The 18,353-nt window shown below is 40.7% G+C and overlaps 1 protein-coding gene and 1 long non-coding RNA gene across 2 annotated transcripts in view; one reads left to right on the top strand and one right to left on the bottom strand.

Moving 5' to 3' along the window:
• LOC133235106 (lymphocyte antigen 75-like) overlaps positions 1-18,353 on the bottom strand; it is a 125,070-nt gene that overhangs the window by 11,441 nt on the left and 95,276 nt on the right. The window contains exon 35 of the mRNA XM_061396114.1: positions 2,971-3,081. Within this exon, the coding sequence (XP_061252098.1) occupies positions 2,971-3,081 (111 nt within the window). The remainder of the gene's footprint in view (positions 1-2,970; positions 3,082-18,353) is intronic.
• Positions 3,081-13,089, top strand: LOC133235227 (uncharacterized). Its single transcript, XR_009732489.1, has 2 exons — positions 3,081-5,587; positions 8,591-13,089. It is a non-coding gene; the product is annotated as an uncharacterized LOC133235227 (long non-coding RNA).

Raw genomic sequence — 18,353 nt, 5'->3', positions numbered from 1 at the left:
ACTGGAGTGGGGTGCCACTGAGATGTAATTTGGGTCTTTCATTCTTTTAATGGCTACTAATATAGCTTATGGTGACCCACTCCAGTACTCTTGCCTGGAAAATCCCATGGACGGAGGAGCCTGGTGGGCTGCAGTCCATGGGGTCACTAAGAGTTGGACACGACTGAGCGACTTCACTTTCACTTTTCACTTTCATGCATTGGAGAAGGAAATGGCAACCCCCTCCAGTGTTCTTGCCTGGAGAATCCCAGGGATGGAGGTGCCTGGTGGGCTGCCATCTACGGGGTCGCACAGAGTCAGACACGGCTGAAGTGACTTAGCAGTAGCAGTAGCAGCAACATAGCTTATACACAAATCACAAAAAGGAAAGACTGAAAATACTTATTGGTTCTATTACAAAGAAAATAGCTAAATCAAAGGTAAATGTAAAAAAGAGTAAATGTTGCAAAATAAGAAAAATTTTAGGCTCTCACAGTTATTTTCCTATATAAATGATAACAGTACCCCAAATAAGTATAATAAAAAGTAACATCAAGTAAATTAGCATAGAGCACTGGGACTATTTCTAAATATAGCTCTTAGCAGTCCAAAAAATAACAAGTCACTTATTTTCTATACCCATAAATATAGGTTTAAGATAGGACTTGGTATAGTCCTACAATATGTGAAGACTTGATAAATCCAAATGTAAATATTCTTGTATTCTTTTCCTTCTTCGTATATAGCAAACACTGAATCCATGTTTACCTACTGTTACAAACCACCTACTGTTCTAAACACTACCCTAGGCAAAAAAAGTAATGGTAATATTTTTGCTAATTTTCTGATTTATCAATAAAATGGGTATTTCCATAGTGGAAGCAACTATAGAAGATTTATCAAATAAATGATGACATTATCAAAAATGTATAAGAAATTTAAAAATTCACATAAGACAAACAGAATTTATAAATTTTTAACTGGGATAAAGACATTTTTATTTAGATATAAAATCAACTTTATAAGCAAATTTGTATCTAACAATTTAAAATCCCTAAATGGCTACTTTGCTTTGAACAAATAGTTAACAGACTTCAAAATAAGTAATCAAAAATCAGGCCTCAAAGTTGCTGGGTGTTTTCAATTTCGTTTTGCTTCATATACTAAAGAAAAACAGCAAATACAATTAACTTCGTTTAAGTGACTGCAGAGGAAGTCAGTCAACAAGTAAAAGCCACACCTCTGTAGTGAATGTGGTTGCTTAACTGCTGAACATAAATATCAAAGCTGGGCAATGAAATCTAATGATGTGGTTCATACAAACCAACAGGAGTACAGAACACGTCTTGGCTCTGAGCCTCCAATATAATCTGTTTCTTGAAATCTGTTTTTGTCTAAGTATACCCAATATGGCTTTTTACAGAGAGACAGAAAATAGTTGTGGGAGAAAACACCACTTAAAAATATTATAAGACCGGCAAAATTCCTATTATTCCATTTCCTTGGAGTGAAACCATATTGGCATGTTGGAAATGTCTTGTCTTCAAAGAGCCAATGTTCAACACCATTTAGCAAGTAAGAAAAATGATAAATATGTATTGAGCATTCCATGGCACTTCATAGGATTTAAAACTGCTATGCCTACATTTATTCCTAAGAAAAACAATAAATATGTATTGAGTAGTACTGGCATGTCTTAGGATTTAAAACTCCTATGCTTACATTTATTCCTTCTGTAATAAGTGAATATGATTTTAATTAAAGCACCCTAAAGCAATTTGATATTGTTCCAAAATGTTATATTGGTGGGTTGTCAGAATTGTGTTTTTCAGGTAAAAAGCATTTTAATTTGTTTTTTGGCCATGGGATTGGCAGAGGGATTGAACCTCTGTCTCCTGCATTGGGAGCACAGAGTCTTAGTCACTGGACTGCTGGGGAACTCCTAATAAAGGGTACTTTTAAATGCTGGTGTTATGAATGTGCTTAAGAGAAAATTTAGTGAAATAATCAAGAGATTTTTAGATCTCACACAATAATAAAAAGCACTTTTAAATAATCAAGGACTCTCATGTCACCATCACAGGTATCTCAGTTGAAAAAGATGTTAATTGACACTATAGTTTTACTCTGGGCTGACGGACAAGTATCACAATTTAGAGGCTCAACAAGGATGCACTTTGGGCCAAACAGCCAAATATATAAAGAACACTCAAGCACAGCTCTTTAAAAAATGACATTTTTATTTAAAATATTTCATAATGTGCAATTATATTTCCCAGAGAATACAGAGAAAATCATGTAGCAAATAGCTTTTTTCTCATTTTTATTTAACAGTATACCGAATCCCCCTGCCAATGAAGGAGACTCGGGTTCTATCCCTGGGTCAGGAAGATCCCCTGGAGAATGAAATGGGGTCACAACAGAGTGGGACACAACTTAGCGACTGAAAACGACAACAGATTCTTCCATACCACGTGTCACAGTACCATGTGATCTGACTTCTGCCCACACTGCATGCCTGAAACAGTACTTTCAGGGCAGAAAGAGTGATTAAGAACACTGTTCCTAAAATCACACAATCCCTGGTATGAATCTTGGCTCTGCCAATTATTTCCTATTCAACCTTGAACAAATAATTGAACTAGTTTTATTCTCTTGATAAAAGAAGGCAAAGAATAAACTTCCTGATAGGTTTGCTGCAATAATTAAAGCCAGTAAAAGTGTATTAAGTGCTTAAGAACAGTGCCTGACACAGAGTACTCACATCAAATACACACTGCTCTTGTCACTCTGCTTTGAGCAGTGTTGTCCAACAACTGACTGCCAACTCAAGCGTTTACCCCAGTTCCGCTGCCTGTCTTGCATATCATAGAATAAAAGTTGTTACAAGGACCAAAGGTAAAAAGTAAGACACAACAAACCATTTTTTAAAGAAATTAGTGAACATTCTTTACTGATCTGTGAGAAAACAAAATAGAATAAACTCCTCACCGTGATTAGTACACTGATTTCTGACATCCTCTATGCTTTCAACTTTGATGGCTTCTTGAAGAAAAATGTAACAACTGTCTTGGAACTGAACCCAGGTGGATGAAGGGCAGTCTATGTGGAAAAAGAGAAACACTGTTAAATAACTTGAAAATGAGAATTTCATGAACTCCTAGAGATATGAGATATTAAATTTTCATAGAAAAAACAATGGCTATTTCCATTAGCATTGAATATAGTTATCGACACCTTTGGGTTTATATCTACCCCCTCACTGTTTGTTTTCTATCTGTCCTACTTGATTTGTGTTCTTTTTCTTCCCTTGTTGTCTTTTTGGATTATTAAACAATTTTATATTCTATTTTTTTTTTATCTTAGTGAGTATATATTCTTTAATTTTTTTCCTACAGTGGGTACCCTGAAAATTACACCATGCAATCTTGATTTATTAGTACCGAAAATAAATTAGTACTTTTACCATTTCCTAGACAGCTCTAGGATCTTACAATAGTTTAACTTCCCTCCCTTTGTGCTACTGTTCTCTTACTATTTTGCATGGTCAGTGTTCATTTAAACACGTATGTACCTTCTCTGTTGCTTTTCATTTTTATATATTTGAATTACTTATTTGAATAATTTTCTGTCCGCCTGAATAAACCCCTTTAGTGTTTCTTTAAGGGTAGGTCTACTACAAATTCCCTCAATTTGTGATTTTCTGGAAATGTCTTTATATTTTCTTCCCATTTAGATATTTTTGAAAATAAAAAATTCTTGAAGCTTATTTTTCATTGAAGATGTAATTTTACTGTTTCGGCTTCTCTCATTCCTATTGAGAAATCAAATGTCAGTCTGATGGTTGCTCTTTGGTGGCTGCTTTCAAGATTTTCTTTGTCTTTGATTTTTAGTAGTTTGACAGTGGTATCTCTAGTATTTTTTTGAATCCTGTGAAGAAAGCTGAGCACTGAAGAATTGATGCTTTTGCACTGTGGTGTTGGAGAAGACTCTTGAGAGTCCCTTGGACTGCAAGGAGATCCAACCAGTCCATTCTGAAGGAGATCAGCCCTGGGATTTCTTTGGAGGGAATGATATTGAAGCTGAAACTCCAGTACTTTGGCCACCTCATGCAAAGAGTTGACTCATTGGAAAAGACTCTGATGCTGGGAGGGATTGGGGGCAGGAGGAGAAGGGGACGACAGAGGATGAGATGGTTGGATGGCAACACTGACTCGATGGACGTGAGTCTGAGTGAACTCTGGGAGTTGGTGATGGACAGGGAGGCCTGGCGTGCTGCGATTCATGGGGTCACAAAGAGTCGGACATGACTGAGCGACTGAACTGAAGAATGCAACACAACTATTGAATCTATGGCTTTACTTTCATTGCTCACTTTTGCAAAGTTCTTGGCCATTATCATCACTTTCAATAATGCTTTTCCACTCTCTTTCTCCCCCATTTCTGGGACTCAAAATACATAGATGTTAGATTTCACATGTTCAATATGTTCACTTTGTTCCTTTCTATTTTAACGCCTTTGGCACTCCATATCATAATCTTGTTCTTTATGGTGTACTAACCTACTCTTTGGGCTTTCCCAGTGGCTCAGTGGTAAAGAATCTGCCTGTGATGCAGAAGATACAGGAGACTTGGGTTCAATCCCAGGGTTGGGAAGATCCCTTGGAGAAGGAAATGGCAACCAACTCTAGTTTTCTTGCCTGGGAAATCCCATGGACAGAGAAGCCTGGCAGGCTACAGTCCATGGGATCGCAAGAGTCAGATACAACTTAGCAACTAAGCTGCTGCTGCTAAGTCACTTCAGTCATGTCCGACTCTGTGCGACCCCATAGGCAGCAGCCCACCAAGCTCCCCTGTCCCTGGGATTCTCCAGGCAAGAATACTGGAGTGGGTTGCCATTTCCTTCTCCAATGCATGAAAGTGAAAGTGAAGTCTCTCAGTCACGTCCGACTCTCAGGGACCCCATGGACTGCAGCCTACCAGGCTCCTCCATCCATGGGATTTTCCAGGCAAGAGTACTGGAGTGGGATGCTATTGCCTTCTCTGAGCGACTAAGCACACACATGTACAGTCTACTCTTCAATTTTTAACAAATCTGCTGTTAAACCTAACTACTAAGTTCATAATGTCAGCTATTTTTCAGTTACACAATTTCCATTTGTTTGTACTTTTATAGATTCTGAGTCTCTGGTGAAATTCTCAACCTTATAAATGTTCTTGAACTTATTACAGTTATTTTAAAGTTCATTTTTGAAAACTCTAATTTCTGGATTATCTATTGGTCTGTTTTTATTTTCCCAGCTTTGGCCTGTTTCTTGTTATGCCTGGTAGTTTTTGTTTTCTTTTTAAAATATCAAATACCAGATACTGTGCAGGAAAAATTTCACAGTATCTGGTATTTGATATTTAAAATAAAAAAAAATGAGGAGGCTCGAGATGATGTCATTCTCCCCTAAAAAGGATCCTGGCACACAGCTGGCATACTGAAGATTATTTGAATACAATCAAGGGTTGATTCCACCTGAGGGAGCTGTTAAAATCTCTGTGAGGCCCGATATCCATGGATTCCGAGTGAAGCCTGGAGATTGGCTAGCGTCCCTCCTCTTTGGTAAGTAAAAACTCAAATTTTTGTCTCATTAATACCGTGAGAATGCCAAAAACTCTGCTCTCTTTTTAGGTCCTTAAAATGTGGACAGTTCTTCTAAAGGGAAAAGTAATACACAGGATAGTGGGCTCACGTCAACAAGCTGCCTGAACAGCTCTCTGATGCCTGCAAATACTGTTATTACAGAATTTCATCTAGATTTTCCAGTTGTTTTTGGGGGGAGTGTTAGTGGAGTCCCACTTCACTAGAGTCAGAAGCAGAATCCCCTCTTTCACACTTCTGGGCAAGTTACTGATAGCTGTCACTACCATTATCCATCAAACAGTCATTGGCTGAGCAACTCCCGTGTGTCAGAGACCACAGTTAGCACCAAGGAGTGAGGATAAAAGGATTTAAGACAGTGGTCCCCAGCCTTTGGGCACCAGGGGCTGGTTTTGTGGAAAGCAATTTTTCCACAGATTGGGGCAGTCTGGGGTGGGGCGGTGAGGGGAGTATGGGGGTCAGGGGGATGGTTTCAGGATGACTCAAGAGCATTATATTTATTGTGCATCTTATTTCTATTATTATTAAATCAGCTCCACCTCTCAGATCATCAGGCATTAGATCCTGGAGGCTGGGGACCTCTGATTAAAGGGGAATGAGTCCTACACTTAAAGTCTTCAGGCTGCTAGGAGAGTCAGACACATATACATATCAAAGGTATGAGAGGTTAAATGTTATGAGACTATAGAAGAAAAAAAGTAACTTGCTCCCCTGGGGCTCAGATGGTAAAGAATCTGCCTGCAATGCAGGAGACCCGGGTTCGGTGAGATCCCCTGGAGAAGGGAATGACAACCCACTCCAGTATTCTTGCCTGGGAAACCCCATGGACAAAGGAGCTTGGCAGGCTACAGTTCATGGGGTCACAAAGAGACGGACGTGGCTGAGTAAGCACACACACAAAAAAAGAGTAAGGAAACATTTCAGAAAGGAGGTAATATTTGAGCTGCAATTCACAGGATAACTTTACCATGTGGAAAAGGAGAAAGATGAAGAAATCCCAGGTAGAGAGACCCCCATAAAAACCACAAAGAGAGGAGTCACGTATTCATTGAAAGGGTTAACTAGGCAGGTCTCTCCCACCCCACACTCCTGCCATCTCATGTTTTCTGTAATGGCAGGAGTGTGGTTTTTCTGCGGTTTTCTGTATTAAGACATGATAGAAAAAAAAAAAAAAGCAGTCATTTCCAGAATGAAACTCAAATTGAAAGTCAGGAGGGCATATACTGTGAATTGCAAACTTTGACTTTCGTATTTTTCTTCTGTTTTCTTCTGGCTCCCTTTGTTGCTGTTCCTTCAGTCTTACAGAATTTTAAAAAATGGAAATAGAAACAAACTCCATTACCACATTTAATGCCACTTGAAACACCTTACATATCACTGAAAATTCTTGGACCATGGGCTGAGAAATGCTCTTGTGTATTATTTCTAGTCAAAGCTACACATAGGATTTTGTAATGATGATAAATAAGAATATAAAAATAATTTTTGAAATATTGTTTAAATGGAATAAAGCATGTCTATTATGTATATAAAATATAATTAACACCAAGTGAAGTGAAATTTATAAATTGTTTCTTTGTACACTTGTATTGGGTCGGCCAAAAAGTTGACTCAGTTTTTTCCACACGAGCTTACTGAAAAAGCTGAACAAACTTTTTGGCCAACCCAATAGTTCTTAGGCTTTATGATTACAATGATCTCTGATTTCCAAATCATCTATAGACTAAACTGTATTCTTTTGCTCAGTGGCAGCTCACGTGTCAGTTCTCTGTGAGGTATCCCTCCTTCACCTTCCTTAAACTCTGACCCCTCTGAACTTCTACAGGACTTTACACTATACAGTGTGTGAGAGGCCTTTGCTGGTTATAAAGACTGAAGACTTGTTTTGGTTACCCCAAATGATAGAGACTTTCTGCAAGGATACATGGAATAATAAGAAATCTGAGGATAATCTCCTAGCAGTCAAATAGACCTCCTAGTGTTCTTATACCAGGTACCCTCTTGGGTTGCTACCTAGCTCAGTGTAGTCAGTCTTTGATTTAGGAAACCACCGTTATTTTGATTAGTCGTGGCTTGGATGGTGAGCATAATATGGCACAAGTCAAAGCCCTAGGCACAAGAACCACAGGTAGCCTATCTCCTTGGAAAAGGGGCTGTATTACCCTTTGAAGAAGAACACATTCACGTGTGCTGATCATCATAAAGGTGACATATAAAAAAGAGACCTGAAGGTGCTGGGGGGAAAAAAAAAAAGCCAAATGCTTATCTAGGTCACACAGGCCTCTGAGATGGCAGTATCATGATAGTGATACTTGACAAAGACCCTTGTTGAATAATTAAATAAACAATATGTGATAAGACTAAAAAAAAAAAAAACCACACAAATAAAAACAAAAAGCTACAGGCAGAAAAAGTAAAAAACAAATTGTTAACTTCATATTCTTTAAACTTCCAATAGCGTTCTCCTCAGGCTTATTTCAGCATTAACAGTAACTCCAGTTAATTCAGCGCTGAACCCCTCTTCTCATGCTACCAGAGTCTGTGCCCCAGAAACAAGACTTAAGCACTACTCAAAAAATGTATTTTTACTCTAAGAAAAGTTTTCACATAGAGGCTGATACCCCCTATGACAGAACTTACTGAGGTTCACACGTACAGAAAAGCTGAACTAATTGTGTTTTGCTCTATACTTCTTAATATTGTACAATTGTAATCTTTGACAATTATTACTCAAAAATAAAAAGAAAAGAAAGGTTAAATTTTCAATGCTTAAGTGTCTTTGCTATAATCCTGTTACAATGAAAAATCTGCCTTCCAGAATATTGACATAAGTTTTCAATTACAGAACCTGTAATATTTTCTAGAAAATATATTTCAATAAACATACTTTGCTCAAAAGAAAAAAATATCCTGCTCACAATGCTCTCTCCAGTGTGCTTCTCTGTTACTCTTGCTTTTTCACAGTTGTCCTGAAAGATAGGTTGCACCTAAAGGACTCTTTGATGCTCTTGAACTCTGGTGCTGGAGAAGACTCTTGAGAGTCCCTTGGACTGCAAGGAGATCCAACCAGTCAATCCTAAAGGCAATCAGTCCTGAATATTCCTTGGTAGGACTGATGCTGAAGCTGAAACTCCAATATTTTGGCCACCTGATGTGAAGAACTGACTCACTGGAAAAGACCCTGATGCTGGGAAAGACTGAAGGCAGGAGGAGAAGGGGACGACAGAGGATGAGATGGTTGGATGGCATCACCAACTCCATGGACATGAGTTTGAGCCAGCTCCAGGAGTGATGGACAGGGAAGGCTGGCATGCTGCAGTCCATGGTGTTGCAAAAAGTCGGACACAACTGAGCAACTAAACTGAACTGAACTGAAAGGACTCTTTATGGATTGTATAATTTTATAATTCTATTGATTTACTGTGTTTACAGAGATTTAGGAACCTGATGAAACTTTTAAAAGCTTGTATTTAACTCCAATAAGTTTCCAAATAGATCCTCTGCTTAAAATTATCATGTGCTAAAAGAATAAGATGGTATATCTACAGGAATATTTTGCATTGCCAGCGAGTTCTAATAGAACTCTCTGTTCCCTTGTAATTAATTTTTTTAAAGAACCAGGCACAGCAGAAGAAGAAGTGATCCTTGGGACACACTTGTTCTGAATGTTAACAATGGAAAGGCAAGATTGTATTTTTTTTTTTTCCTCATCAATAAGACCTTTGTCCTCCCATTAAGATATAGGTCAGTCACTTACCTTCTACAAGGGCCACTGTGGCAGAGGGAGAAACAGGCACTGGTTATTACGTTAATTGTGTATGGAGGACGATGTTGCATACCCGGCCCCTGATAACCTGGAAGGCCTGGGCTGCAAGATCTCCCTAAATCCTAAGGAAATTCAGCCACTCTGACACTCCGTCCCCTCTCAACGTCACCCAACCTAGCTTCTAAGATGTCGACCCCCATCTTCTCCCTTCAAGTCCTTTCTCAGAAAAGCTGTCATGACTTTTTTTCATAGAATGAGGGTGGCAGTGTTTCTCTGCACCTTTCTCATTGGACTTTACTGGTCCATTTCCTTATCGATGCAACCTGAAGATTTGTCCTCAAAATCTAAAATAATCTTAAATACTTGATATGTATCAGAAAAAAATTGTGGATGATAACCCTGTTGCAAAACTAATTTTCAACACCTAAGTACATTTTTAAAAGCTTATCAATGAAAGAAGTCCTGAAATAATACCTAATTATAACTTTTTCATTGGAAGAAAAATAAACACTTATTAACATTTCAAATTTTACAATCTGAAATAATTTTTGGTGAAACATCATTGTGCTATCCACAAGGGTCAGAATAAGTCACATCAATAGATTAAAGTGACTTAATGCTTTGAATTCAATTATGAGATGAGCTCAAGGGCAAAAGTAAAAATAATTTGAAAGAAATTGCAATCCCATGACCCGCTGCCATTTATCTAAATTTTTTGTCCTTTTATTATAAGTTAGAATACAGCATAGAGACACATTTCAAAACAAAACAAAAATCCACAATATAGTGAATTTTCTGCTGTTACAGAGCTTCCTTGGTGAGGGGAGCAACAAGCAAGAAGACAAACAAGATTCATTCCAAGAGAAATGAGTGCTCTGAAGAGAAAACACAGGGATGTTATAGAGAAGGTGGGGTGTTCAGAAAAGGCCTGGGGAGAGGACATGTGAACACAGATCTGAAGGACGTGGAAGGGTCCAGGCCAAGGAATGGGGAAGAGGAGGGTGGTCTGGGCAGAAGAGTCAGAAGGTGGCTGAGTCCTGCAGAGGTCAGTGTGGATAAACAGAGTGAATGGCAGGAAGGGTGGTAAGAGGTGACATCAGGGAAGGAGGCAGAGTATTGCAGGCTATGGCAATTCAAAATGAGTAACCTAGATTCTGGAGAAGGCAATGGCACCCCACTCCAGTACTCTTGCCTGGAGAATCCCATGGACGGAGGAGCCTGGTAGGCTGCAGTCCATGGGGTCGCTAAGAGTCGGACACGACTCAGAAACTTCACTTTCACTTTTCACTTTCATGCATTGGAGAAAGAAATGGCAACCCACTCCAGTATTCTTGCCTGGAGAATCCCAGGGACAGAGGAGCCTGTTGGACTGCCGTCTATGGGGTCGCACAGAGTCGGACATGACTGAAAGCGACTTAGCAGCAGCAACCTAGATTCTGATCCATGTAACCACCATCAGAATGGGATTTACTCTAACATGCTTACATTCACTTATATTCATGCTCCCCATGGGAAATCACTGACCCAAGAAATATATACGAACCCACGTCTCCTGCATTGCAGGCAGATGCTTTACCCTCTGAGCCACTAGGGAATCTCCACTGATCATTTACTACATACAAAATGTGGTGTTCCAGAAGAACTTTTTAAAAGGGATGCCATGGCACCTAACCCACATATCTAAAGAATGTTTTGTTCACTGTGATTTTTCAAGATAATAGCTAAGAAAAACATAACATCATTTATACTAATAAAATCCAAAATAACAGAGAACAATAATTTCCATTTCAATATTACATTTATGTTTTCTGCAACACCATAGGACCTTTCCTGTTAAGATCTTGCCATTCGGCAAATTCCACAATAACTTTCAAAAGTTCTTTTTACTTAGTTCTAAGCAAAATATTATTCCTGATCTTGTCTAGATAAATTGGTGAAGTATGGTAATAAAACATGGACACAGGTTTTCAGCTCTATGTTATCAGCATGCATGGGAATGTGCTCAATTACCACATGCATCAACCCACATAAAGCTGCACTCATGATGTTATCTAACTGCAATAATTACCCTTCATTTTGTATGAAGAGAACAAAGGGAAACCAAGATTCACAGTGCCTCCAATAGGTGCTAGACGTGGCGTACTCCCTGAATGCCCATGATCACCCTATGGTCATAATCTCCATTTTAACTGAAATGCAGTGAGTTGGGCAATTCAGTCAAGCCCACACAGTCTGTACCTAAAGCCAAAACTCATGCACCTTCTAATTTAATCCTTAAAACCTCCTGAGAGAAGCTGATTAATTCACAGCATTAATTTATTCAACATGTACTTCTTCGGCTCTTAAAAAGTCTATGTAACCATACTGGACTTATTAAAACAAAACAAAAAAGACAAAACTTTCCAAAGACAGTTTTGAGACAGGCTGGGACCTGAGACCCTTTGCTACTGTGCTTGCACCTGGACAAATGTCTCCTCAAGCCGCAGAATACAAAGACACTATGAGACTAAAAATAACGGCAAGCAGGGGCAGCTGGGGCAAACTTTAAGCAACAAGATACAAAAAGATCAAAACCCAACTGCCACTTCTGAGCTGCCAGGAGCAAAAGCAGGCTACTGAGCCTGATCTCTGCACACACAAGGGGGTGGGCAGCCCATCCAAGCCACTTCTCTGGCTGGGACTACGTCAGCCCCTACCCTCACCCCATTTAGGGACCAGCTCACCCCCACTTAGGGAGCAAGCAAGGGCACCTGTTACTTGTTTTTGCTCCCCTCCACTGCAGCTCGAGTCCCAGTAAAGCCCTGCCTGAATTCCTCATCTGGTCTCACCTATTTCTATTAAGAAGTACAAGGACCCAGATGGGTAAATGCTTGTCCTCCACTGCTGATCAAAACAGCTTCTCTGAAGAAGAGAGACATCAAAATCTAGAAATGGGCTTCTAAAGAAATCTGACAAGTATTTTTTTTTCTTAGTCTGACATACAAAGGCACAGAAACTCAGTTGTTCATTCACTCCAGTCGTGTCCGACTCTTCTGCGAATCCATGGACTGCAGCACACCAGGCTTCTGTGTCCTTCACTGTCTCCCAGAGTTTGCTCAAATTCATGTCCATTGAGTCTGTGATGCTATTGAACTATCTCATCCTCTGCTGCCTTCTCCTTTTGCCTTCTATCTTTCCCAGCATCAGGGTCTTTTCTAATGAGTTGACTATTCACATCAGATAGGCAAAGTACTGGAGCTCCAGCTTCAGCATCAGACCTTCCAATGAACATTCAGGGTTGATTTCCTTTAGGATTAACTGGTTTGATCTCCTTGCTGTCCAAGGGACTCTCAAGAATCTTCTCCAGCACCACAGTTTGAAAGCATCAACTCTTCCAGGCTTGGCAACCCAGAGGGTGGCTTAAATAGGCGGTTAAATGTAACTGGCAAACATAACGAGGGTGTGCATAAAGAGGGCTTGGCAGCATCTCTAGTCCAGCCTTGTTTTGGACAAACTTGATGTGCTCAGTCTGAACACAGTGACACTCTCCTTTCTGCTCCTCCATAGGCAGCAGATGGCATAACTGGCCATAAATGCTGGTCGACAAAAGGTGTCAGGATAGGAGCTCTGAGTTTGTAAGCAAGTTCGGAGCTGCTTATGCTACCGCTGCCTCCAACACTGAGATCCTGTCAGCAGGCTTCCAGCAGGAATTTATAAAGCAGCAGTGAAATTCAGGGGGAAAAAATGCCAAACTCTTGCATAATCAATTTATTCAGACCCATGCAAGTACTCACTCTGTTTTTCTTTATTTTGCTCCTTAATTCCCAGAATTGTTCAATCAATAGTGGTTTTGGATGTAAGTCTTTCCCCAGAGTTTCCCCCAACAACATATTTGACACGGTTACAAGAGAAACTTGTTTTTAAAAAACACAAAACATATTGAAGAGTCTGTTTTCCTCGGAACTTATTTTGGAAATCACGAGTCATTTTTCAGATGAAACTTGCACAACAGCAGACTAGACTTAAAGATTTTTAAATCACACGTCTTAAGTGGAATCCAAGCCTCGCCTGTTCTCTCCTCACTTCCACTCAGGGGTTATTTGGCTGAACTGTTTTCCTGTTTCAACATCTTGAACACCAACCAAATGGACAAACAAGGCCGAGAGCAAAAAAACGGGTCAGCTTCCTCCCACTCCCATCCCACCCCAGCTGCAGCCGAGCTGGGGAAAATCTCCGCAGTCTAACTTCCCCACTTCCCCTTTCAGCCCCAAACGGCCGTGAAACTACGCTCATCCTGGCGCTCTTAAGTCTTTCTGCTCTCCTGTCAATTAGCCCCGTTTGGGGACCCTTGCCCGCGACTGGGGTCCGTGCTAAGGATGTGGACACGGTGGGAGACGAAGGGCGCTCTGGGGTCCCCGGAGATCCCTTCCCTGCGGGCTATCTCCTCCCCGGGGGCGCTCTCACGGAGCCCACCGAACGCAGAGAGAGGCGAGGGGTGATGACCAGCCTCCGGAGGCGCTTGGGGTGGGCGCGCAGGCGAGCGCGACCTGCCCGTCGAGAGGCAGCCCTCGCCCGGGGAGAGGGTGGAGGGTCTGCTCCGGGCGCCCGCTTCCAGGCCGAGGAGGGGGCGCGGCCGGGGGCCAGCTTACCCGCGGCGGCGGCGGCGGCGAGGCCCAGCAGCGGCAGCAGAAGAGCGGGAGGTGCGGCTCGTGGCATGACGGCGCTGCGGGCCGGGCGCGCGCTTCTCGGAAGTGCAGAGCCGCCGTCCGACCCCTCCCACCAGCCGCCCCGGCCGGGCCGAGAGCCCGCCCGCCCTGCCTTCCGGCCGGCGCCCCGGCTCACAGTGCTTTTAAAAACTTCATCTGAACCGAAATCAATTCAGCTTTTCAAAAACGTTTCCAAAGAATTTCCGTAACGCTTCAGCCAGCTTCTTTCTCTAAATCTTAACGTCGTACGTAACTTAAGTGCAATGGTCAAAGCCAGTATATTAACACTGATCTAATAGTGTGGGCTAAGCTACAGCCCTTGTCGTATTTCATCAGTTGTCCTTCTGATCATTTTTCTGTCCTAAAATCCAATCCGAGGTCATACACTGCGCTGCGATGTCACGTGTCCTCAGTCTCTCTACTGTGGGACAGGTCCTGTGTCACTGCTTATCTGGAAACAAGTTTGAAGAGTACAGTTGCTGTGTAGAACGTCCTTTAGTTTGGGTTTGTCTGATGCTTCCTCTTGAGGGAGATTGGAAGCAGAGGATTCGGGTTATATTTCTGTGTTTTGTTGTTGTTGTTGGTTGGTTGGTTTTTGGCAAGAATACCACAGAAGTGGCATGCCCAGCCCAGGAACGCCACGTCGTTCTGTCTTATCACTGGTAATGTTAACTTTGATCACTTGGTTAAAATGGTGTTTGTTCTTTGAACCCAATAGCCAGAAACCTTTTCAAAGGTTCTCTCAGTGGGCTGTGGCCATCAGACAACTTCTGCCATCAGCTCTTGGATGAGGGGGTCTTTAAACTGTGCTTGACAGCCCTTGAAAGGAATACTTTGGATACTTTGATTCTGAACTTCTGGCCTCCAAAACTGTGACACAATAAATTTCTGTTGTTTAAGAAAAACAGCAGCAATCATGTTTGTTACTATACATATGAGCTATGCAACTATAACTTGAATAGCCGGGGGGTCTCTGGAACCAGACAAATCAAAGTAACACAGGCTGCTTGTTTAAACTCTGACATTGTCTCATGTCATTAGCAAAAGAGTGTTTTAAAATTGAGTCTAAACTCAAGAATACAAACATAAACAACTCACTGTTAAAATTTACAAATGAGTTGAACAGACACTTCAACAAATAAGATATATAAATACAGCAAAAAGTACATGAAAACACACTCAACATCATATGTCACTAGGGAACTTCAAATTAAAACCAGATACCACTGTACACCTATTAGAATGACTTTTAAAATCCAAAACACTGACAACAGCAAATGCTGAAGAAGAGAACGAAATGAATTCTCATTCATTTCCAGTGAGAATGCCAAATGGTACAGCCACTTTGGAAGACAGCTTGGTAGCTTCTCAGGAAACTAAATATACTCTTATCGTATGATTCAGGGATCATGCTCCTTGGTGTTTATCCTTGGTTGAAATGTTACATATTCACAAAAACTTACATATAGATATTTGAAGCAGCCAAGCTATCCTTTAGTAGGTCATTGGATAAATAGACTGTGGTACATCCACACAATGAAATATTATTCAACACTAGACAGAAATGAACTATCAAGCCATGGAATGAACTTAAACACATATTGCTAAGTGAAAGAAGCCTGTCTGAAAAGCCCACATACCCTATTATTTCAACTGTATATTTTGGCAAGACAAAACTGTGGTATCAGTTAAAAAAAAAATCAGTGGTTGTCAAGGGTTGAGGGAGGTGGTAAGGGAGACATGACTAGGTGGAGCACAGAGCACTTTTAGGGCAGTAAGACTGTTTTGAACAATACTGTAATGGTAGATACGTATCATTATACATTTGTCAAAACTATAGAATATACATTTGTATAGAATATACAATATATTCTATACAAAAATATAGAATATTCTATGTATATAGAATATACATAAAGAGGAATCTTAATGTAAACTCTGCACTTTAGTTAAGAATAATGTATCTGAATTGGATCAATTTTACCCAATGTACCACATTAATGCAAGATGCTAATAATAAGAAAAAGGTGGCGAGACATAAGGATGTACATGGGAACTCTGTACTTTCTGCTCAATGTTTATCCTAAGACTGCTCAAAAATTAGTCTATTAAAAAGATCAAGTCTAATCTTTTCCATGCTATTGATTGTCCAACTGGAAATGGAGTGATTGCACCATCTGACCAAAGGGGTCTGTAAGGAGTCTCAGAAAGTCAGAGGTGGTAGGGGCCATCTTCATTTACTGATAAAGAAACTGAGGCCCAAAGAAAGGATGTGACTTAGCCATGGGCACACAGTGAATGCCAAAAATTGGACCAGAGCCCAGGTCTTCTGCTGGACTCTCCCGGCCTCTCCCGGTTCAGTCTCTTTGCCAAAGTATCAAGGACTTGCTCAACTGATTTATTTCCATTATTCCTCAGACTATTTGTATACTAAACCCAAACCCAAAGCAAATCCTTTCAAATGTACACAGTGTTTAAATATTCAAACCTCCCGATTCTGGGGACTCCCATCCTGCTAACTACACAGGGGAAATGAACAGTCAACTTATCTGAATAAGTTATCTCCACCCCCTACCTCAGGCACCAAAGCACACTATATCAATGTGGATTTTTATTAAACTAATTTTCAAATAATCATTAGATTTACAGTAGAAGTAGCACCTTCATGAATCAATCTACTTTAGGCAAATAACCCATGTCAGCAGTCTTTTATTTTTCAGTCATTTGAACTAAAGGAAGACATATTTTCCCCACTGTTGACTCTGGTGCACACTTCCTCATTTTTTATGCTAATATAAGACAGGCTACTTACCCCCTCTGCATGGGAAAATATGGTTATTTCGTCAAAACCTCTCATCATGATGGCCTACTTTCCAATCGCATCTCACACTGGTTTTCCTTCTCTTTCACTGTTTACGTCCTCTTTGACCTCATTCCGGGCTCCAATCCCTTGACTTCGTTTTACACCCAGAAGTGAGACTGCTGGATCACATGGTAGTTCTATCTTTAATTTTTTGAGGATAGGGGCTCTATTTTCTCCTTCATAGTCTCCTTTCCCTCAATTTTAGTTAAGCAGCCAAGGGCAGGTAGAAGAAATCTACTCATTCTCCTGATGGTTGTCACTACTAATATATGGCTTTTAATTTCATGTGAGCCCAGTAAGCCTCTTCTGCAGTCTTTTATTTTGTCTTGCTCATTCTCCTCTCTCATTCATTCCCCACATAGAATATTTCTATTTTTTTATTATACTCTTTAAGCTGAAACCCCATTCAATATTTATTTTTCTCTGAAAAAGACTTCACCTTCTACTCACTAGGAAAATAGAGGCCATCAGGTATAGATAAACATCTTCAAATACCTGTCTGCTCTCCCCTTCTCTTCCACACAGGTCATTCTCTTCTGTCCTTAGAGAGGAAGGCAAGCTTCCTCCCATCCCATCCAAACCTAGCTCCTTTATATATGGATCTAGATCTGCCCTCTCATCTTCTTCAAGATCTTCCCCTTTCTCCCCTGCATCACTTCTCTCTGTTCATTGGTTACCAATGATGTGTTTTGTTTTCATTCCTCTCAGCTTCTAAATCTGTAAATCTCTTCCCCCACCTCCTTTGGGAAGAAGTCTTCTTCACCTTTCCTTCTTCTCACTCTAGCTATGGCCCATCTCTACATCTCAAAATTTCATGTTCTCTGTTTCCTAATTTCCTTTCACTTTTCAGCTTACTCCTGTCTGGACTCTGGTGATTTTCTGCATTTCTATTGGTTGATCATCAATGTTTTCCTAATTCCTGGACTCCAGTTTCATCTGACTCTGCCTCTTTGTTGTTTAGCCCTTGAAACAATATTGACTTGACCCTACTTTGTATTAAGAGGGTGTTGGGGAACTTCACTGGTGGTCCAGGGGCTAAACTCTGTGCTGCCAATGCAGGGGACCTGGGCTTGACCCTGGGTCAGGGAACTAGATCCCACACGCCACAACCAAGAGTTTGCATGCTGCAACTCAAGATACCACGAAGCCGAATAAAATAAACAAATTAATATTAAAATAGAGAAAAAATGAAAAAAAAAAAAAACACCATTTTTTTTTTTTAAAGAGTGGGCATTTGGCCAGGAAACCAAAACCCTAGAACTACTCAGGACTGACTTCAACCCCTTAAGATTCCTGGAGAGGGTCCTGGGCTGGGCAATGCTGAGTTCCCTTTTGTCCTGAAATACTTGCTGCTGCTGCTGCTGCTGCTGCTGCTGCTGCTAAGTCACTTCAGTCGTGTCCAACTCTGTGCGA

The sequence above is a fragment of the Bos javanicus genome, chromosome 2 (assembly GCF_032452875.1).
Source record: "Bos javanicus breed banteng chromosome 2, ARS-OSU_banteng_1.0, whole genome shotgun sequence".
In the NCBI taxonomy this organism is placed as follows: domain Eukaryota; kingdom Metazoa; phylum Chordata; class Mammalia; order Artiodactyla; family Bovidae; genus Bos; species Bos javanicus.
The sequence above is the reverse complement of the archived record's forward strand: the minus strand, read 5'-3'. Positions and strand labels throughout refer to the sequence as shown.